The 22,739-nt window shown below is 39.2% G+C and overlaps 1 protein-coding gene and 1 long non-coding RNA gene across 4 annotated transcripts; both read left to right on the top strand.

Annotated features, from left to right (window-relative positions):
• Positions 1–1,558: 1,558 nt before the first annotated feature.
• On the top strand, positions 1,559–22,324 carry LOC118767390. The gene is made up of 2 exons (XR_005003306.1): positions 1,559–1,602; positions 22,026–22,324. It is a non-coding gene; the product is annotated as an uncharacterized LOC118767390 (long non-coding RNA).
• LOC115222913 (PEST proteolytic signal-containing nuclear protein) lies at positions 5,357–19,218 on the top strand. Of its 3 annotated transcripts, none has more exons than XM_029793304.2 (5): positions 5,357–5,512; positions 14,178–14,534; positions 16,050–16,124; positions 17,581–17,636; positions 19,036–19,218. In XM_029793304.2, the coding sequence occupies exons 2-5, from the start codon at positions 14,310–14,312 to the stop codon at positions 19,151–19,153; spliced, it is 474 nt and encodes a 157-aa protein (XP_029649164.1). In that variant the 5' UTR covers positions 5,357–5,512; positions 14,178–14,309; the 3' UTR covers positions 19,154–19,218. The 3 variants fall into 3 exon arrangements, with proteins under 3 accessions (XP_029649164.1, XP_036367775.1, XP_029649163.1); XM_029793303.2 differs by having other exon boundaries at positions 5,374–5,512; positions 14,245–14,534; XM_036511882.1 differs by lacking the exons at positions 17,581–17,636; positions 19,036–19,218 and adding an exon at positions 16,223–16,594 and having other exon boundaries at positions 5,373–5,512; positions 14,245–14,534; positions 16,050–16,145.
• Positions 22,325–22,739: the final 415 nt, after the last annotated feature.

Raw genomic sequence — 22,739 nt, 5'->3', positions numbered from 1 at the left:
AGAGGGAAACTAAAAGAAGCCCGTCGTATATATGTATATATATTTATGTATGTGTGTGTGTATATTTGTTGGTGTGTCTGTGTTTGTCCCCCAGCATCGCTTGACAACCGATGCTGGTGTGTTTACGTCCCCGTAACATTAGCGGTTCGGCAAAAGAAAAACGATAGAATAAGTATTAGGCTTATAAATAATAAGTTCTGGAGTCGATTTGCTCGGAGTAAAAGAGTAAAAAAGTAAACTGGGCCTCCGACGGTAACGACGACGAGGGTTCCAGTTGAACCGATCAACTGAGCAGCCTACTCGTGATATTGACATGCAAGTGGCTGAGTACTCCAAAGACACGCGTACTCTTAACGTAGATCTCAGAGAGATTCAGCTGTGATACAGAAGGTGACAAGGCTGGCCCCTTGTGAATTACAGGTACTACTCATTGTTGTCAGCTGAGTGGAGTGCAGCAACGTGAAATAAAGTGTTTTGCTCATAGACACAACGCGTCGCCGGTAATTGAACTCAAGACCTTACGATTGTGAGTTAAATACCCTAACCACTAAGCTACGCGTCTTCACCCTTTCATAATTATTGGGTCATCCCATAAATAATGCGGTTTTTTTTTTCAATTACATGAACTAAAAGTCGTAGAAGGGACAGGATAAACTACTTGCACAGAATCACCCCCACCCCACCCCACCACCAGAAAACCACTTCAAAATATCCTTCAATGAGTGTATGATGAAACATACTAAATGCACTTGGTTTTTGTATCTGGTTTGCAAGATTCTTTATGGGAATTCGTGTGTTGAAACTAATTTTGTTGTCTAGGAACACAACAAAATACTAAATCTATTTATCTGAAAATATCGTCGTTGTAAAATACGGTTGCCAGAGTACATCTTATGCTGGCAAATACGATATATTTTAAGGTGTGTGGAAGTTATGCTTAGGGCGATGTAGTGGAAGGGAGAAAATGAAGAACAGAATCGATGCGGTGATATAATCACTGCAGTGATTCTGCTCGCCTTATCAAAGCATGGGAGACAATCTGCCTTTAAATGTGGACACACAGAGTGGTTCCCCTTGCATTATCTGTTATTCGGTATTGGGAAAAGTAGCTACTGAGCCGAACCAAATACTTTGTGACATTTCTTCCGGCTCTTTCGGTTCTGAGTCCAAATTCTGTCATGGTCGACATTACTAATAAATCCTTTCGGAGTCGATATAAAAAAAAGCACCAGATGATTATTGTTGTTGACGTATCGACTTTCTTTTCACATCGAAGCTTGATGATTTTCTACCAGAATTAGAAAGAATTGTTTTGTGTCGGCCCTGGTTTAAGACTGTTAATGTAACCATCACAACAAATATGAACAATTAACGTCGCCCACCCTTGATACAGAGGCAATCAGTAAATCTCCTGCCCCGGGAGATACCTTGTACAAGCAGCAGTCTAATAAAGTATCTCGTATTGTTAACACGTTAATCCAGTCTCTCTCACTTTCTTAATCTTTCATACTAAGTACTCACTATTTCCTTTCATACTCAATACACTATACATTATATATATATATTATATATATATATATATATATATATATATATATGTGTGTGTGTGTGTGTATAACAACAACAAAGACAATTGCTGTAATTCATTAACACCGATAGACTGGGAAATCGGAAAACCCGTGTAAATGCAATTTTATTATTATTAATAATGCAATTTTATTATTATTAATAATAATAATAATGAAATTATTGTATACAGTGCTCAGGTGCACCACAACTTGTCAGAAAGTGCGTATAAAGTATATGCAGTAATGTACAAATGTCTGGAAAGCGAACAATGTATGAGTCAGATACATGCTTGTGTGTGTATGGAGGGGAGAAAATCAGGTGTAGTGTTGGCGAATCTCAGAAAGCATGGAAGTTTTGAAGGATGCAGTGCTCCGACAACTAACAACTGATGCCGGCAGTTTGTTCCATGCTTCAGCATCTCTCAGCGTGAAAAAAATGTTTCCTAAAGTCATGGGAGCTGTGCTGTTTTCTGACTTTGTAAATATGTCCACGGGTGTTAGACGGTTGGAGTTTGAAAAGGATATATAATTGTAGGATATATCAGGCATCCATCAACATGTAAGCATGCTGGAGTGATGCGTGAGACAGATAATTTTCTTTGTTAATTACATGACCAAAGATGGGTCTAACAGGGGGAAATTATGTCTAAACATGAGCTCAGAACATATGAACGTCGACGTGCTTTGAGTCGGGAAAAGAATTGAGCTGACACAGACGAGTTGCAAAACAAGGCAGTAGAGGTGCATAATAGAAGTGCATGTGCATGTGCGCAGTAAAGCTTGCATGGCTGTGGCAGTAACGCTAGTGCATTGATTACAAATACAGTGTACAGTATTGAATATGCCAGTGATTAAGGCACGGCATATTCATCGCTGCATGAGGTATTATATACCTATTTCTTTATTACCCACAAGGGGCTAAACACAGAGAGGACAAACAAGGACAGACAAAGGGATTAAGTCGATTATATCGACCCCAGTGCGTAACTGGTACTTATTTAATCGACCCCGAAAGAATGAAAGGTAAAGTCGACCTCGGCGGAATTTGAACTCAGAACGTAGCGGCAGACGAAATACCGCTAAGAATTTCGCCCGGCGTGCTAACGTGTCAGCCAACGTGCAAGAGCAAAAGTGTGGCATGCTTGCGCATTGTAAGGGACAAACAACTTTCTCTATGTAGTAGGTTATAGGGAATTTGGTCACTATTTCTAGCAGTTTGAGCGACCACATTCAAGCCTCCCTCCTCTTGTCGTCTGCTATTAGTTTTTTTATTCTTTTACTTTTGGTCAGCATGTATATATATGTATTTCTTTATTACCCACAAGGGGCTAAACACAGAGTGGACAAACAAGGACAGACAAAGGGATTAAGTCGATTACATCGACCTCATTGCGTAACTGGTACTTAATTTATCGACCCCGAAAGGATGAAAGGCAAAGTCGACCTCGGCGGAATTTGAACTCAGAACGTAACGGCAGATGAAATACGGCTACGTATTTCGCCCGGCGTGCTAACGATTCTGCCAGCTCATATATATGATGTATGCACAAATGAAATGGGAGAATTAGAAAACTTCCGGTAAGTTGAAATCGGGCAAGTGAATATTCCGGAAGTCGATAGGGAAATGCGGAGATGGAAGTTGAATTATTTAAAAAACAAAATTGGAATAATATTTTTTTTTTCAGAATTGGTATCCTCCGTGGATCATTTCGGTTTGAACGGCAGTTTTTAAAAATATTTTCCACGTAACTAAACACTTTTAAACTTCGTGTACTGGTAGGATGTGTTTATAAAACATCTTTTTCTCTTGGCTTTATTGAGAAAATTCTATAGTTTGTAAGATATGTGTTGTTTTTTTCCTTCAATTTCTGCAATTTCAACCAATCACTGACGTCTATTGAGGTAAAAATCATTCTGTGCCGTATGAATATGTCCCTCGTTTAAGAAACAGATTGGGTTTATTTACATTTGTGAAGAAAAAAAAGATACCGTTCCCTCCACCTCTAACCCTAAAACAGATTGAAATGCAATAGATCGATACTAGGGTTATAATTATGGGTGACAATTTCATATGACACCGCTAGAAAAAACTGTCGTTCAAACCGAAAAGATCCGGTACTTAATTTATCGACCCCGAAAAGATGAAAGGCAAAGTCAACCTCGGTGAAATTTGAACTCACAACGTAACGATAGACGAAATACCGCTAAGCATTTTGATCGGCGTGCTAACGAGGCTGCTATTGGGAGGATGAAGTAAATATTGGTTTCAAATTTTGCCACAAGGGCAGCAAATTTGCGTGAGAAGATGAGTCGATTACATCGACCCCAGTGTTCAATTAGTTACTTATTTTATCGGGCCCGAAAGGATAAAAGGTAAAGTCGACCCTCGGCAGAATTTGAACTCAGAACGTAGCAATGTGTGAAATACTGCCAAGCAGTTCGTCCAGCGCGCAAACGATTCTGCCAATTCGCCGCTTTAAGGATGTCATAAATATTGCTTTTATTTTTGTTGTTGCAAAATTGTGATTTCTGTTAGTGAAAATGTAGGAATCTGAAGACATTTTTGAGAAAACCGCAAAAAATGATTGGTGGAATGACCGTGTCCTACATGTTCCTTTGATTCGGTTCTGTTAATACAAAAAGAAAAAGAAAGAAAAATGGAATGGCCATGGCTGGAATGCCTTAAACCAAAGACCTACTGCATCGGGGTTAGGGTTAGCGCGCGCGCGGACGAGAGAGAGAGAGAGAAAAGTGTGGATGAAGTAGGAGATAGATGGTGGGGAGAGAGATAGAAAGGAAGGAAGAAGTCAAAGAAAAATGCAAGGAGAGAGAAGGAAGAGTGTGAAAGGGAGAGAGAGGAAAGAGAAAGAAAGAAATAGAATGAAAGGGAGAAATAAAAAGGAGAAAAGGGAAGGGGAAAGTGAGAGGGAGACAGAGAGAAAGAGAAACGTGGCGAAGATAGAATAAAAAGCGAAAGGGAGTGAAGGCGAAGGAAATAGAGGAAGCGAGTACTACAAGGGAAATATAGAAAGAGGGAGGGAGGAAGCGAGAGAAAGCGACAAAATGAAAGCAAGTGAGATGGAGAAAGAGGAGAGGCGAAAAATACAAAGGTAAGATAGGAAACAAAAAGAGAGAGGGAGAAATAACAACAAAGGAAAATTAGGGAGTGAAAAATAAAAAGGGATGAGTGACAGAGAGAGGGAGCAAAAAATAATGAGAGAGAAAGCAAAGAGACGGAGAGAGAGAGATAGAGACAAAGACAGAGAGAGAGAGAGGCAAAGACAGAGAGAGAAGAGAGAGAGAGAGAGAGAGAGAGAGAGGCAAAGACAGAGAGAGAGAGAAGCAAAGACAGAGAGAGAGCGGCAAAGACAGAGATAGATAGAGACAAAGACAGAGAGAGAGAGGCAAAGACAGAGAGAGAGGCAAAGACAGAGAGAGAGGCAAAGACAGAGAGAGAGAGCGACAAAGACAGAGAGAGAGAGAGAGAGCGGCAAAGACAGAGAGAGATAGTGACAAAGAGAGAGAGAGAGAGAGAGATAGAGAGAGACAGAGAGAGAGAGAGAGGCAAAGACAGAGAGAGAGAGAGAGAGCAGCAAAGACAGAGAGAGATAGAGACAAAGACAGAGACGGAGAGGCAAAGACAGAGTGAGAGAGAGAGGCAAAGACAAAGAAAGAGAGAGGCAAAGACAAAGAGAGAGGCAAAGACAGAGAGAGAGACAAAGACAGAGAGAAAGAGGCAACGACAGAGACAGAGAGAAAGGCAAACATAGAGACAAAGACAGAGAGAGAGAGGGGGTCTGACAGACCATGAACAGATAGTGACGTGGGGAAAGCCAAAAAAAAAAAAAACCAAAAACTTTGTCTCGAATGTGCACGTGACTATAAGCGAGATTTACTCGAGACCTGAAGTATCATGTCTGATAACGAAGCTGTCGATGCCGGTGGTTCGTAAACATTTTCCTTTTAACTATTTCTCTCTTAAACTATTATTACGTTTCTGTTTAGCATTAGTATATATTGTATATTAATTATCAAACCACGGCGACGCAATAAGTGAATGGCTGTTGTCGCTATGTACACGAAGGGCAGCAGCAAAGGGTTTCATGGTCATACTTAGCTTTAAGTATGGGTGTTTAATGTTAATATTGAAGCTAGAAATAATGTGTGGGCAGAAGAAAAAGAAAGATGAGGAGTATACTCGATCATATGAACCCTAATAATTCACTGGTATAGTATTTTATCGACCACGGAAATATAAAAGACATCGGTGACCTCAACGAGATTCGAACCCGAACCGTAAAGGGAGATAACCAATCAGTTCTCCGTTGGTATCCTAAACCCGAAATTAGTCAAGATTATCGAAATAATTATTTCTAATATAGTCTGAAGCCCTGAAATTTACAGTTAGTGGCTAGGATAGTTGAGTAAAACAATTACAGTATTTTATTAATTTTTCTTCGCTCCCTCCTGTCCCCCGAGGGATGAAAGTCAGAGCTGACTCGTGTGGGATTCGAACTCGAACTTAAGGGACATAACTAAAAAAAACAAAACAAAGTAAAGCCTTTTGTTTATCGTATGAGTAGAGTCTAGCTATTTTGCAGAATCCACATTTATATCCTAAATAGTCGGGATTAGCATAATAATAATAATAATTCTTTCTACTAGAGCAGTGGGTCCCAGCCTTTTCACTACCAAGGATCCCTTTTATTTAAATGAGTTTTCCCACGGACCCCAGGATATTGAAAGGTCTCTCAGTTCAACATGTTCACAGATCCCCAATACTACCTTTGCGGACCACAGACTGGAAACCACTGTACTAGAAGCAACTAGCCTTGAGATTTTGTGGGGCGAGGATGGGGAAGTCGATTTCACCGACCCCTGCACTCAACTGGTACTTATTTTGTCGACCCTGAAAGGATGAAAGGCAAAGTCAACATCGGCGGAATTTGTACGCAAAACGCAAATACGAACGAAATACCGCTAAGCATTTTCTCTGACGTTAACGATTCTGCCAACTCACCATCTTAATAATAGCCTCGAAAACCATCTGGTTTTCGTGGTTTTGATAGAAACTCGTTATGTATCTAGTATAGATGACAATAAAAAAAAAAACGACGGAAAGGTCTACTAGAGACGAAAGATCGCCAAAACCTTATTGATTTCTGATTAAAACAGGGAAGGGTTAATCGATTATATCAATCGATGCCCCAGCACTTGACGACAGTCACTTTATTTTATCGACCCTCGGATGGATGAATGAAAGGCTAAGTTGAGGTCAGCGTGATTTGAACGTAAAGAACCGGTAAAAAAGATACCGCAAAGCATTTTTTCCCGAATCTCTAATGATTCGACCAGCTCAGTCCTCGAATTTTGTACATATGGTTTCGCACCCCTAGATGATCTTACATTCTGAAGATGCTTCAAAAATTCTTTTCACATTTAGGGATGATGGACGTCAGTACTTCACAGGGACTTCATTTCATCCGATCCCTTTACGAGTTACATGCACGTTTCCTTGGTGTAAACCACCTCTGAATATGTACACCTTTCTAACACGTTTTCATTGATGACACGAAACCTCCCACAATTGTTGAGAAAAAATGATAATAATAATCGTAGAAATATGAGTTGACATCAGTAAATGGCTGGATAGGTTTTTTTTGTTGTTTTTTTTTTTATATCGACCCTTCGAAGGTATGAAAAATAAGAGAGGACCGATCAATCATTGAATGAGGCTGTGGATTCAGAACGGAGAATGACGCAGCTAGTAATTATGACTGTCATGCGTATACACATATGCTCACCTTACACACATACGGACTTGCATAACGAGACTAATTACATATTTATGTAACTTCGTTGGTGTGTGTGTGTGTGTGTGTGTGCAGATAAATATATAATCCCCGGCGTATTAAAAGAAGGAAGACAGAAGAATAGAAGGGTAAATGAAACATAGACTAGATAGACAGTGTCGTGTAAAGAAGAAAAGCTCTTTAGAATTCAATTGTTTTAACAGAAATTCGCAATACAAAAAGTAGGTACTTGTTTGAAGTAGCTTTTCAAACCACGAACGTACTCTACACTGCCTGTTGTGTAATTTCTTGATAACCAGCTCCCAGACGGTCTCATCCATGGACAATATTAAGCATAACAATTATTATAATTTTAAAATGGAAGCAAGCAAGCTGTACATGGAACTGTTAGTAAATTCCTGATAACTTAGACTAGTCTGCGTAGGTTTAAAGAAAAGGGAGCAGTTATTTATTAATAATATTCAGACAACACTGGCCCCATTCATCATATGCAGTAGCTGTTTTAATCAGATATACTCTCTAAAAATAGCTGTACGACTTCAGTGTTGTGATAAAGAACGTTCTAGACAGTGTTTTAATTATCTTAAAAGACATATGTAGACAATTAGTGGGCTTTGTCGGTTTGGTACCGGAAGACATCGGAAGGGACATAACTGTGTCATAGAAAAGTTTTTTTTAATAACAATTTGTAAGTTATGTGTGTGTGTGTGTGTATTTATATATATTTCTTTACTGCCCACAAGGGGCTAAACATAGAGGGGACAAACAAGGACAGACAAAGGGAGTAAGTCAATTACATTGACCCCAGTGCGAAACTGGTACTTTATTTACCGACCCCGAAAGGATGAAAGGCAAAGTCGACCTCGGCGGAATTTGAACTCGGAATATAACGACAGACGAAATACCGCTAAGCACTTCGCCCGGCGCGCTAACGTTTCTGCCAGCTCGCCAGAAAGGGATGCGTGCGTTCCGTCATATAATATATTAATAAATAAAACATATGCATATATATATATACATATATGTACGTACCTACCTCGATATGTATATATACACGCATATATGAGTACAGGACACCAAAAAAACGTCGAACACAATGAGAAACGAAAACATAGACACAAACACTAGGAACTGGAGATTTTTTCTTAAACAACAAAAAAATAGAGTACAGGACAATTAACACAAGGAAAATATATATATAATATACACACACACACACTCAAGAGTCATCTTCGTAGTCATAAAGCGAGACAGATGAGTGACAACCTGGCCACTGGTGGTGGTGTTACACACACCATACTAATCATATCTGCCAGGCATGTTGAGAGTGTAATTCGGCAGGAGGACTTAAACGACATGCAAGGGTACATGAAGCCCAGTTACAACTACAGCCGGCTATTACCGGTAATGGTTTTAGCTGCCAATTCTGTACAAGACATTGTAGATCTTTAGCTGGGCTAAAAAGTCACATTCGATCACAGCACCAATAAGTTAAGCTTCGTGCAATGGCCATACTCGATAACGAGGGGGCAGCCATCATATATATATATATATATATATCATACCCCACCTGTCATGGCTGTGTTTTCCCTCTGGATATCAACCATAAAAGTTCAAGCAAAACATTTACTGTGTCGATATCGTCCACCAATAAAGATCTATAAAATCTGTGAGCCCCCTCTCCCTTCTTTGGATCAGAATATCGAAAATTGGCCCCAACTCTGTCATTCTGCTCAGTTGCAGCTTCGTTAGTTGAATCGTAATTTAAAATTTACCACATCTTTATATTGACACTAGAGTGGCGAGACAAGCCAATTTGACTCTTTCTGTGTTTGAACTGGAGAGCTAGGGGATTTGACTGCCTGATTCCACCCCTCATTCTATGCCACAAACTTTCTGTTTAAAAGTGATCAAATTTCGTGTTAATTTTTATTCCAAACACCAACTTAATAAGAAAGTTGGTTCGCTAAATTCTTCTAGTTTAACAAAAACATATTAACAAAAGGATTAATGTGTTAAGTTATCTTTATGTTAAAGAAAACCCTTGGTCACTTTAAGACTACTATGTATATTATAAGACGTGATTATATAATTATATGCTATATAATGTGTGTACATATGGTGTGTGTTGTTTTTTCTTTTTTGTATACTATATATATATATATGTGTGTTTTATAGATTCATATAAAATATATTTGAGCCATATTCATCTATAACAGTGAAATGTATTTGTGATGAATTGATCCATGAAATTAAACTCTTATGTTTACACACACATGTATACACACAAACATACATGTGTAAATGTAATGTATATACATGAGCTATAATGTACATTTATATATGCATTTTACTTCATTTATACACAAATGCATTTGTGTGCAAGTGTGTATATAAGTCTATCTGCCTGCTTGTGTGTGTATATATATGTATATATATGCATGCATGTGTCTATGTATACATATATATATATATTTGGTTAACTTTGTTTTTGTGAGTTTCCTCATTGATTCAAAACTGTGGCTTGATTCTGCTGCTGTTTCGTGGAGCAGGAATGTTCTCTGGTTCTGTAGTTATATAGTAATGGAAAAAATGCTCTAAAAACACAGAACTGGGAGAACACTATGTAGCAATGAAATTAAGCTTCAACTTCAAATCATTGAATAAACTCAACTGTAGGTATTGAGTACTTTATTTTTGTAAATCCGAAAAATGTATGCATGTATATATATGTATAGCTCTGTACATATATATATATACAAGTATAGTACATTTATTCCTGAAAGATCATTACTTTATATATGTATATATATATTATATGTATGTGTGTTTGTATCTTATATATGAAATGTATTTTTCTGTTTTTATTGCATTGTAATTCTTACTATTTTTTGCTCCTGTCGATGGCCACTGTCTCAGAACTTTAATAACTGTTTTCTTCATGTAATTCCTTCTCTAAATTTGTCTTTTAATTCTCTCATCTCAACATTTACGCATCACACACACGCAAGCACTCACACAAGCATATACAAACTCATGAAAATATTCTACAGATGGATGCAGATGTGGGCATGTGGTCAAGAGGTCTGCATTCAATTCCCATTGCCTGACACCTTGGACAAATGCTTTTTTCCATAACCTTGTGTGAACTCAATTTTTGCATAAACGACTTCAAAGGATCGAGGCACTTTCCAAGGCATAGGCTCATAAGGCTGGTTTCCCAGATTCTTAGGCATATATATTCCCCTGTCCCATCATCATCATCATCGTTTAATGTCCGTTTTTCGCGCTAGCACGGGTTGGACGGTTCGACCGGGGTCTGGTGCAGCCCCTGGCTTCCCAGACCCCGGTCGAACCGTCCAACCCGTGCTAGCGCGGAAAACGGACGTTAAACGATGATGATGATGGGACACCAGTCCATCATGTGAAGTGTGGGACCCAATTAGAGAATTGTCTGTGGGACTCTCTACTCTCAAAAGCTGAAGATTGATCTTTTATGCTTCATTTAATACACCAGCTCCAACCAAGAAGCATTGAGGGCTTGAGGCTTCACCATTAGCCACAATGATATACTAAAATTCTTCATAGCATTCAAGCACGTGCACTTGGGCCCTCTCTTGGTGTGGGGTCAAGTTTAGACAAATATGTCTAATTGCCTTAAAACTGGCCTGCTTAACTGAGTTCTCATTTCTCAGCTTCCACCCCATTCCCACCTATCTCTCACCTCCTACAAAGGTTCTTGATGTTGTCCCTCCTCTTTTCACTAAGTTGTAATTTTATAAGCTTAATAATATCATTTAACTTCCCATGTAGCACGCTTCCAAACTTAACCTATTAGCATTCAGATTATTCTGTCAGATGTTATGCTTATTTATTTACATTTGTTTCGAGTTAATCATGCATTATCTCATAGCTTTGAGATTTCGATGGCGTGATTATTTATTTTTGGAGTGATATTGTAGGGTAAGTGAGAGAGGCCAGATCTGGCTGGTCTGAGTTTAAAAGATATAGAATATTTTGGCCTGAGGTGGCCAGTTTAACCCTTTCGATACCAACTTGGCTGAAACCAGTTCTGGCTCTGTAGTACAAGTGTCTCGTTTTCATAAGTTTTGAATTAAAATCTCCCACCAAACCTTAGTCGCAATTTATGTTCCTAACACTAGCTGAATGATGACTAAGTTATTTTGCTAAATTCTTTGTTATATTTAAAATAACTGAAAGAAACACAGAGCATCTTAAAAGAAATACAATCACGAAAGGGTTAAATGCTAAAAGGTTAACCCTTCAGTGTTTAAACCGGCTATATCCAGCCCAAATATTCTACACATTTTATGTTCAAACTGGTCAGAACCAGTATCTCACACCTACCCTGCAATGTAATTCTAAAAATAAACAATTACATCTTTCAAATCTTGAAGCTACAAGATAATACCAGATTAATTTTTTTAAATGTAAATGAATAAGGATTACTTATGACATATTAATTTGAACGTTAAAGGGTTAAATATAATAATTATACATATTCAGCGGTGGTGCCCCAGCATGGCTGTGGCCTTCGGGCTAAAACATTTTTAAGGATTTAAGGATATAATTATTTTTGTGTATCAAAGGGCATTATGTAGGAATTGGTGGGGGCAGGTCCTTCTCATTCAGATTTTTGGCAGATTGTATCTTATCATGATACATGTATACAGCCAGTTGTGGAGGCGCAATGGCCCAGTGGTTAGGGCAGCGGACTCGCGGTCATAGGATCGCGGTTTCGATTCCCAGACCGGGCGTTATGAGTGTTTATTGAGTGAAAACACCTAAAGCTCCACGAGGCTCCGGCAGGGGATGGTGGTGATCCCTGCTGTACTCTTTCACCACAACTTTCTCTCACTCTTTCTTCCTGTTTCTGTTGTACCTGTATTTCAAAGGGCCGGCCTTGTCACTCTCTGTGTCACGTTGAATATCCCCGAGAACTACGTTAAGGGTGCACGTGTCTGTGCAGTGCTCAGCCACTTACACGTTAATTTCACGAGCAGGCTGTTCCGTTGATTCGGATCAACCGGAACCCTCGTCGTCGTAACCGACGGAGTGCTTCCATCCCCATACAGTCAATTAGACTGTTTGTAGAACTTAGATGCAATGGGTCAGCAATGCTATGCTGATTTCTGTACGTGTTTACAAAGAGACGGACCGGAACTATTGAGAGTTAAGCACAGCTTACAGGGAGACTGCTGCGAGGAGCACCACCCCATGGTTTCTCATTTACAGTTAAATGATTTGAACCATTAACTTTTAAATCAACAACATATGTGGATATCACATATGCCCCTCTTGCTACTGATATGACTGTGTCAGTGGTGTGTGGAAGCACTCCGTCGGTTACGACGATGAGGGTTCCGGTTGATCCAAATCAACAGAACAGCCTGCTCGTGAAATTAACGTGTAAGTGGCTGAGCACTCCACAGACACGTGCACCCTTAACGTAGTTCTCAAGGAGATTCAGCGTGACACAGAGAGTGACAAGGCCGGCCCTTTGAAATACAGGTACAACAGAAACAGGAAGAAAGAGTGAGAGAAAGTTGTGGTGAAAGAGTACAGCAGGGATCACCACCATGCCCTGCCGGAGCCTCGTGGAGCTTTAGGTGTTTTCGGTCAATAAACACTCACAATGCCCGGTCTGGGAATCGAAACCGCGATCCTACGACCGCAAGTCCGCTACCCTAACCACTGGGCCATTGCACCTCCTGTGTCAGTGGTAAGATATGATTGTAAAGAAAATAAGTCGCATTCTTTCCACTTAGTCCCAAACTCGTCCATCTAACTACTGGGGGTGTGATTATATCACTTGTAGATGTGTCTTTAAAAAGAAAGCAAAAAAAGGAAACTATATTAAATTCTCCACACTTAGTCCCAGACTTAGGATCTTTTCCTTTCGAACAGCAGATGTCAACACAATTTCTAGTTAACTAAACACTTTTAAACTTCGTATACTGGTAGAATGTGTTTATAAAACATCATTTTCTCTTGGTTTTATTGAGAAAATTCTATAGTTTGTAAGATATTTCGTCTGGAAATCGGCAATTTTAACCAATCGATTACCTCCATTCAACTAAAATCATTTGCTGCGTCTAAAACTGAGACAACATCCTGTAACTAACCCTAAACCTCCCCCCAACCCTAAATTTTTTTTTCTTGATTGTTAAATTAATTTAATTCCATTGCTTTAGTTTTTTTTACACATGTAACAATTAAATTAATTTAACAATTAAGAAAAAAATATTTAGGGTTAGTTACAGGATGTTGTCTCAGTTTTAGACGCAGCAAATGATTTTAGCTCAAAAGAGAGCATAGGATTGGTTAAAATTCGAAAAATTAAACTACGTTAAACAAACAAATTACAATTTTCTCAAGAAAGCCAAGAGAAAAAAAAATGTTTTATTTTGACACATTCTACCAGTATACGAAGTTTAAAAGAGTTTAGTTAACTAGAAATTGTGTTGACATCTGCCGTTCAAAAGGAAAAGATCCCAAACTTATCCAACAAACTACACTGGTGTGACTATATCAGTAGTAGATGTGGCTCTAAATAAGACTGGTATGATACGCACACACATACACACGCACGCACACATGCCCGATATGTTTGCCGGTCAGTGTTTCCGTCATGCCATTTAATAATGGTAAGCTAAGAACCTGCTCCTAATGCCTAAAGTCACCCTGCTATTTCCTATTCTCTTGCAATCTGGTGATCAGAAACATTTTCTTTCAAGTGTTGCTTACTCTTCTTTTTATTCTTTACGTTCCACAGTGGCTGTCATTCGGTGTAATCCATATGACAAGTGTTTCACATTTCCCAGTACTTTCAAATTAACCAGGAACGGCCATCACCTGCAAGGAGGGGGAGGGAGGAGAAGACACAGTGTCGTTGAGTGGTGCGGCGATGCCAGACGAATGCCGGACAGCAGATAAGCGCAAGGCTGACCCAGCGACGGAAGACGACGACGAAGATGATACCAACAACCACGAAGGCAAGCCAGAGTTAAAAAAGAAATTCATCATGTGCCCATCTCTCCGAAATGAAGAAGCCAAATATATGATTAAGTCTGAAGATGAGCTGAAACAGTCTCAGAAATCAGCGCCAATCAAAATGTCACTAAATACACAGGTTAGCTTTCTTCTTCCTTCCTTCCTCTTCTTTCTTTCTTTGACTCGTTCTCCTTCTTTAACCCTTTTGTATTTAAACCGGCCATATCCGGCCAAAATAGCTAATCTGTTTTATGTTCAAACTGACCAGATCCAGGCTCTCACACCTACCCTACAATGTTATTCTACATTAAGTAATTACACCATCAAGATCTTGAAGATATGAGATAATGCATGATTAATTCAAATCAATGGGAATCAATAAGCATTATGTTTGATAGAATAATCTGAACACTAAAGGGTTAACCCTTTAGCATTCAGATTACTCTTTCAAATCATCATCATCATCGTTTAACATTCGCTATCCATGCTGGCGTGGGTTGGACGGTTTGTCTGAGGACTGGCGAGCCAGATAGCTGCACCAGGCTCCAATCTTCATCTGGCAGAGTTTCTACAGCTGGATGCCCTTCCTAACGCCAACCACTCTGGGAGTGTATGGGTGCTTTTATGTGCCACCGGCACGAGGGCCAGTCAGGCGGTTCTGGTGATGGCCATGCTCAAAAAAAAAAAACCTCTTTCAAATGTAATGCTTATTTATTCATAATTTTAAAAATTAATCATGAATTATCTCATAGCTTTGAGATTTCAATCTTGATTATTTATTTTTAGAATAAAAATGTAGGGTAGGTTTAGTCAGTTTGAACCTAAAGCAAATGGAATATTTGGGCTGGATATGGCCAATTCGGTTACTAAAGGGTTAATGCACAGTTTAGCTTTCTGTACTTCCTTCTTCCTCTCCTTTAATCCATTTCATATCAAACTGCCTGAAACTGCCCGTGGATCTGTGATGCAAATTCCCCATGTTAAAGTTATCAAAATTGTAACCTTCCATCAAAATTGCTTGTAAAATTTTGTTCCAAACACCAGCAAAGTTATTTTATTAAATTCCTCCTTATTTTCAATCAATGGAAATCATAGCTGTGATACCAGTGCCGGTGGCACATAAGAGAACCATCCGAACCTGGCCGTTGCCAGTGCTGCCCCAACTGGCCTCCGTGCCAGTGGCACGTAAAAAGCACCATCCGATCGTGGCCGTTTGCCAGCCTCGCCTGGCCTCCGTGCTGGTAGCACGTAAAAAGCACCATCCGATCGTGGCCAGTTGCCAGCCTCGTCTGGCATGTGAAAAGCACCCACTACACTCACGGAGTGGTTGGCGTTAGGAAGGGCATCCAGCTGTAGAAACACTGCCAGATCAGACTGGGCCTGGCACAGCCTTCTGGCTTCCCAGACCCCAGTTGCACCGTCCAACCCATGCCAGCATGGAAAGCGGATTCTAAACGATGATGATGATGATGATAAAGCAGTGTATTTCAACAGATATATGGTAATGGAAAGGTTAATGTACTGATTAGCTATATTCTTTGTCTTGTTTCTTCCTCTTTGACTCCTTTTTCTTCATCTTCTGCTCTCTTTGTCTCCTTTCTTCATCCCAATTTCCTTCGTTTCTACATTTAACTATTTCTTTTATTAATTTCAGAAAAAGTCTGAGATAAAAGCACCAGTCATCAGGAAAAGTGCTGCTGTTGCTAAAGCATTTAACCCCGATGAAGAGGTGGGTAACAAACCCTTATACATAAGCAATATTTGGGGTGGTATGACCCTGTAACTTCTTTTGACCCTGAAGAAGAGGGTGGTAACAAACCCTTATACATAAGCAATATTTGGGGTGGAGGTTTGACTTTTTTCACTTTGTAACTGACACTTCAACATTTAGGGAGTATGACCCTGAAGAAGAGGGTGGTAACAAACCCTTATACACAAGCAATATTTGGGGTGGAGGTTTGACTTTTTTCTCACTTTGTAACTGACACTTCAACATTTGGGGAGTATGACCCTGAAGAAGAGGGTGGTAACAAACCCTTATATAGGCAGTACCTGACGTTTATATCAGGTCCTCCCATAAGTTCTGCCCGATTTTGCCTTTTTTAACCCCTTCGTTACCAACCCGGCTGAAACCGGCTCTGGCTCTGAGTACAAATGTCTTGTTTTCATAAGTTTTGAATTAAAATCCACCACCAAACCTTAGTCACAATTTAGTTCCTAACACTAGCTGAATGATAACTAAGTTGTTTTACTAAATTCTTTGTTATATTTAAAGTAATTGAAAGAAACAGAGAGTGTCTTAAAATAAATACAGTAACGAAAGGGTTAAAATTGAATGAAATTTAATAGTATTTTAGAATGTCTAATGGAATTAAAAATTATTTTTATGCATTTGTGAACGTGAAACCATGTGGTTGGGAAGCAAACTTCTTACTACACATGTGGTAATGATCTTCCCTAAAGAGTTGGACTTAATAGTATTTTGCTCCTTTTTCTTTTTTTTTTCTTTTACTTTTTAACTAGGACAATGAGAGTCTGTAAATATCTTTGTAGCTATCTTTGAGATCTGAATATCTTTCGAGGTATTTGAAGTTTTTAACCCCTTAGCAAATGTAATGCTTATTATTTATTCACACTGTTTTTCAATTAATCATGTATTATCTCAGAGCTCTGAGATTTGAATGATGTTTTATTTTGAGAACGACATTGAAAGGTAGGTGTGAGAGGCCGGATCTGGCTGGTTTGAACATAAGACAGGTAGAAAATTTGGGCCAGTCATGGCCGGTTTAAATGCTTCTTTTTCCTCTTCTTTAATCCCTAGCTGACAACTGGAGAGGGAGGCTGTCTTCTCGAGCAATACGCTACTGTGGATGCTACTGGATGACCAACTCTGGTGATGATGTTATTCCATGCTTTCCAATCTATGGTGTTGGCCTTAGCATGCTCAAGGTCGAAGTGCTACAACTTCAAGTCTTCCTCGATTTATTTCACCCGTGCCTTCTTTGGTGTGCTCTGCTGGATTCTCCAGAATGTAGGTTGCTGCCGCCAGGAAAGTTGGTTTAAATGCTAAATGGTTAAAAGTATTAGGAAGCACAATTAAGAAAATAAGTTTCAAAGAGATCTTTTGTTTGTATTGAGTATTGAAACTTGGTTGATTGGTTTTGTTTTATTTCTCATGTTTGCAGAGTGACGAAGAAGAGATGCCTCCAGAAGCGAAGATGAGGATGAGGAATATTGGCAGGTAGGTAATGGTGGTGCTTGTCTCTTGCTCTGTCACACTTACATACCTGTAAACTACCTGCTGTTGAATGAGATGATTGAATGCACCTGTTGGATTGCTGATGACTTGGTATGGCTGACTGGACATTCAGTATGTTTTGGTGCTGGTAGCAAAAACACACACACACATGCACAGAAATATGCACATACAGATAGAGAGAGTGAAAAGCAGAGAGAGACATAATTTATTTCTTTATTGCCCACAGGGAGCTAAACATAGAGGGGATTAAGTTGATTATATTGATCCCAGTGAAAGGCGGCGAGCTGGCAGACACGTTAGCGCGCCAGGCTAAATGCTTAGTGGTATTTCATCTGTCGTTACGTTCTGAGTTCAAATTCCACCGAGGTCAACTTTGCCTTTCATCCTTTCGGGTCGATAAATAAAGTACCAGTTTCGCACTGATATCGATGTAATCGAATTAATCCCTTTGTCTGTCCCCTCTATGTTTAGCCCCTTGTGGGCAATAAAGAAATATATATTGATCCCAGTGATTTACTGGTACTTATTTAATTGACCCCGAAAGGATGAAAGGCAAAGTCGACCTTGGTGGAATTTGAACTCAGAACGTAACAGCAGACGAAATACCACTAGGCATTTCGCCCGGCGTGCTAACGTTTCTGCCAGCTCGCTGCCTTATAATTTATTAATTGAACACAATTGGTATGAATACTTTTCCCTCTCCTCTTACACGTAAAGAGAAAGAGGAACATTGAAATGACTGATGCCAATAAGTCAGTGTTGAATGAACCAGCAATGCCAAATAGGTGGTACCAAAATGTCTTTGCTAAAGTGTCTCATACTTATCCCTCTCCACCATTGCCACTAACTAACGCTGCCATATTTCCACCACAGTTGCACACATCTATGCACATATACATATCACACTAACACACACATACCACCTTCCCCTTATACCGACTTCAAGGCACAGATGCACTCTCATATATGCATCTACACACCTGCCCCTTCCTCATAGAATTTTCTAATCTTTCTTTCTTCCTCCTCTGTTCTTTTCCCATATTTTTTGTCTGCTTTCTTTTATATTCTGCTTCTCTTTCTTGCTCTCTGTATACTTTTTTTATATTTTGTGATGAAGGACTGATGTCCAAAACGTTTAGACACTATTTTGCTCCCTCTGAATTTGAGAAACTTTGTTCTTAATGCACTGTCCCTTTTAATGTTTGTATTCAGTGCTAATCTCCACAGATCTTCCTCATTGACAGCTTGAGTCATAAGAATTTTTTTTTCATTTCCTGTGTCCCTGCGAAAACAAAAAAAGAACAAAAAAAAAAAAAACCTAACAAAATCGTAAACTAACTGCTGACATATTTTCAAGTGTTCTTTTCTCTTCTTTTTGTAGAGACACTCCAACGGCTGCTGGCCCCAATTCCTACGGCAAGGGACGACTGGGCTTTTGCGATCGGCAGAAAATATTCGAAAGAGAAATCAAGAAGAAAACAGACAGCCCAAGCAATTGATGTACAACCACAACAATAACAACATAAGAAGACATTGTGTAGATCTAATTATATAGACAATTGCTTGTATATGTTTCTCCTTCCATCTTTCATCCATCACTTGTGCCGTTTCTCTGTCTATAATACACACATGCACAAATATATATCTATCTATATATACATTTATAAATATATATATTTATATATGTGTGTGTGTGTGTAGTGTATGGTTGTATGTATGTATGTGTGTGTGTTGTGTATGTATCTGTATTTATATATACATAAACACGTATAATATAATATAAATATATGACTAATAATATAAATATATGACCATTTTGTTTTGTCATCTTCAGTAGTTTTTCTTAGATCTTATTTAGCATTTTTAAAAATTTTAAATAACTATTATGGTCTTTGTTTAGGGTTTTAGCTGAGATTTTCCTCGTAGGCCTGTTTCTGGGAAACTGGGTCTATTTCTCCATCCCTCTTCAAACAACTGTGAATTGTTTCCTCACCTGGAGTCTTTCCGGCTCTATTAGTACGCATTCTCCATTCCAGCTGGTTTCGAGAGAGAGAGAGAGAGAGAGTAAGTGCATAATTACCTCTTCCCAGCAACAGCTATAGTTTGAGAGTATGTACATGAGTGTGTGTGTGTATGTATGTATATTTATTTTATAGAAGGAGCTTCTACAGGACTAGAACTGTTTCATTCAAATGAAATCATCAGGAAGCTCCTGATGATTTCATTTCAATGAAACAGTTCTAGTCCTGTAGAAGCTCCTTCTATAAAATAAATTAATTTACTCTGCTATGTATTGAGTACCTTATTTACTGTGGTTAACCCCGACTCAACCCGGGACCTACATATATATATATATATTGTGTGAGTGTATACTAAAGTAGTGTGTGTGTTAGTGTATACTAAACTCATAGGGCTGATGAGGCACATCTGAAGACTTCAACTTCATATTCAGTGTCAAAAGAAAAGACGCAGTGGAATGTTACCTGTGACATCTCCATGTTACACCGCATACGCATGCACAGGCGCATTCTTCCTTACACACACACATGCATTGTGCTGCCTGACAACTGGTGGTATGTACCTCCCAATGTAAACGATAAATAAGGATCATAGACGTATCTGCTTGTCCCATACATCGGGGTCAGATGAATATTTTTAACTGCTTGACCTTTCGCGATTCAGGGGTATCGATCCACTGGGAATTAGTACAACTCTCCCCTACATACATACATACACACACACACACACACACACACACACAGAGCCCACAACTAGCTTTACCACAACCACCTCAGCTCACTGAATCAGGGATAGAGTGCACATTGTTATCGAGATCTGACTGCAAGATTGGTGCTTTTAATCTATGACACGCTTTGCTGTTGTTCAGGCATTCTGATTTGACACCTCTGCATTGTGCCTATCCATAGACTGAGTGGCTGAGCCAATGACAAAATTCTGTAATTGTTTAATTGGATGCAGTTTGTTGGGACCAGCTGATATCTTGTCGGCTACAGTTGTCCATCACACAAGGAATGGTGTGATTGTCTGAGTGTGTTTTAACCCTTCAGCATTTAAACCAGCCATATCTACCCGATATATTCTTCCTGTTTTATGTTCAAACTGGCCTGATCCAGCCTTTCACACCTACCCTACAATGTTAGTCTATAAAAAAAAAAATAGTCACATAATTGAAATCTCAAGGCAACAAGACAATACCTGATTAATTCAAAATGATGTGAATAAATAAGCATTACATTTGATAAAATAATCTGAAAGTAAAGGGTTAGGGTTAGGGGTAGAAGAAAAAGGGGTTGAGCTTCTAGTGGGATTAAAGATTGTGGAGATTGTGTGTGTATGTGGAGTAATTACTGAGAAATTTCAGTAGCTGTCCTCTCCACTTTAGGTTTGTGTCCCTAGTTCTTACATGTTCCTATATGTATGCATATCGTAGGAAACAAAACTGGGGGGGTTAGGAAGGGCATCCAACTATAAAGACCATTGCCAAAACAGACGGTGAAGCTTGGTGCAGTCTTCTCCCCAGCCAGCTCCTGTCAAACCGTCCAACCCATGCCAGCATGGAAAGCAGACATGAAATGATGATGATTATATATATATATATATATATATATAATGTCGTTATTTTTGCAGTGTGTTGATGGCACTAAAATGAAAGTCTCTCCGATAAAATGAGTTCTCCCATCAGATGAAACCATAGCATTACTTGCTTCTGACTTTCTTGTGTTTTCTTGGCTGAGATATTGGGGTGGTTTGCCATTGCCTTACCCAACTAGATGGCTGCTGGCCCCCCGGGGAGCTCATCTGCCCTTTGACAAGCCTTGTTTTTTAGTCCTGCTGAGTGCCCAGACACCCTCCTCACAAGAGTAGCTAACTACACAAGTGGGAGGGGTTGGTTTTAGTGACCGACCATCCAACCATGAAACACCTACTTGTTTACATGGTACCAGTAGCAGATCTCATCGTCCTGTGATGAGATCTCTGACCTAATATTTCGTGTGTGTGTGTGTGTGTGTATACACTCTGACAGATACGTACATACATACATACACACATACAAATAAATAAATATATATATATATATATATATATATAAATACAATAAAGGGCTTCCAAATAAAGAAGCGTTGTGCTAGGCACACAAAAAGTGATAAATTCATGAAATTTTTAATTTTCATTCTTTTGTGAATTTATCCCTTTTTGTGTGCCTAGCACAATGCTTCTTTATTTGGAACCCTTTTATTATATTTCTATATGAATAATATATAGTCTAATGACTAATTTGTCTTTTGTGCTAGGTCACTGGTAATAATAATTTATTTTTTATTACCCTATTTACTATGTTTATATATATAGGATGTGAGATCAAGGTAGACCATATAGGTATTTTGATTATATTTTACTTGTTTTGGTAGTATTAGGGGGTAGCTAGCTATAACTGGCTTTCCTTTGCTTCTATTTCAATGAGACTCCAACTTTTGTGGAACCATTGAACTGTGATAAACTCTATGAAGCTGTACAATCTCTAATATGTACGAAACAAATACTGCTGATACATCTTCTCTTCTTTCTCTTTCTCATTTTATCACTAAAATCCTTCCTTTTTACCACATCAGCGACTGGAAAATACACTGGAAATTGGATGCTAAAAACAACCTTTGTTTGTTGTCTATATAAATTTGTGTGTGTGTATGTTTGTCATCATCATCGTTTAACGTCCGCTTTCCGTGCGAGCACGGGTTGGACGGTTCGACCGGGGTCTGGGAAGCCAGGAGGCTGCACCAGGCTCCAGTCTGATCTGGCAGTATTTCTACAGCTGGATGCCCTTCCTAACGCCAACCATTCCATGAGTGTAGTGGGTGCCTTTTACGTGCCACCGGCACTGGTGCCAGGGGAGTCTGGCAGCGGTCACAATCAGTTGGTGCTTTTTACGTGGCACCGGTACAGAAGCCAGTCAAGGCGGCGCTGGCATCGGCCACGTTCGGATGGTGCTTTTTACGTGCCACCGGCACAGGTATCACATCTACTATTTCCATTTAATATTTATTTCGATGTTCATGTACTTGACTC

The sequence above is a fragment of the Octopus sinensis genome, linkage group LG21 (assembly GCF_006345805.1).
Source record: "Octopus sinensis linkage group LG21, ASM634580v1, whole genome shotgun sequence".
Taxonomy (NCBI): Eukaryota; Metazoa; Mollusca; class Cephalopoda; order Octopoda; family Octopodidae; genus Octopus; species Octopus sinensis.
Note: the sequence above shows the minus strand (reverse complement) of the source record. Positions and strands in the feature narration are given on the sequence as shown.

Coding starts and splice junctions, on each gene's coding strand:
- LOC115222913 (XM_029793303.2), top strand. CDS start 5,482: ATGTCTGATAACGAAGCTGTCGATGCCGGTG. Junction 14,535..16,049: donor AAATGTCACTAAATACACAG/GTTAGCTTTCTT, acceptor TATTAATTTCAG/AAAAAGTCTGAGATAAAAGC. Junction 16,125..17,580: donor CATTTAACCCCGATGAAGAG/GTGGGTAACAAA, acceptor TCATGTTTGCAG/AGTGACGAAGAAGAGATGCC.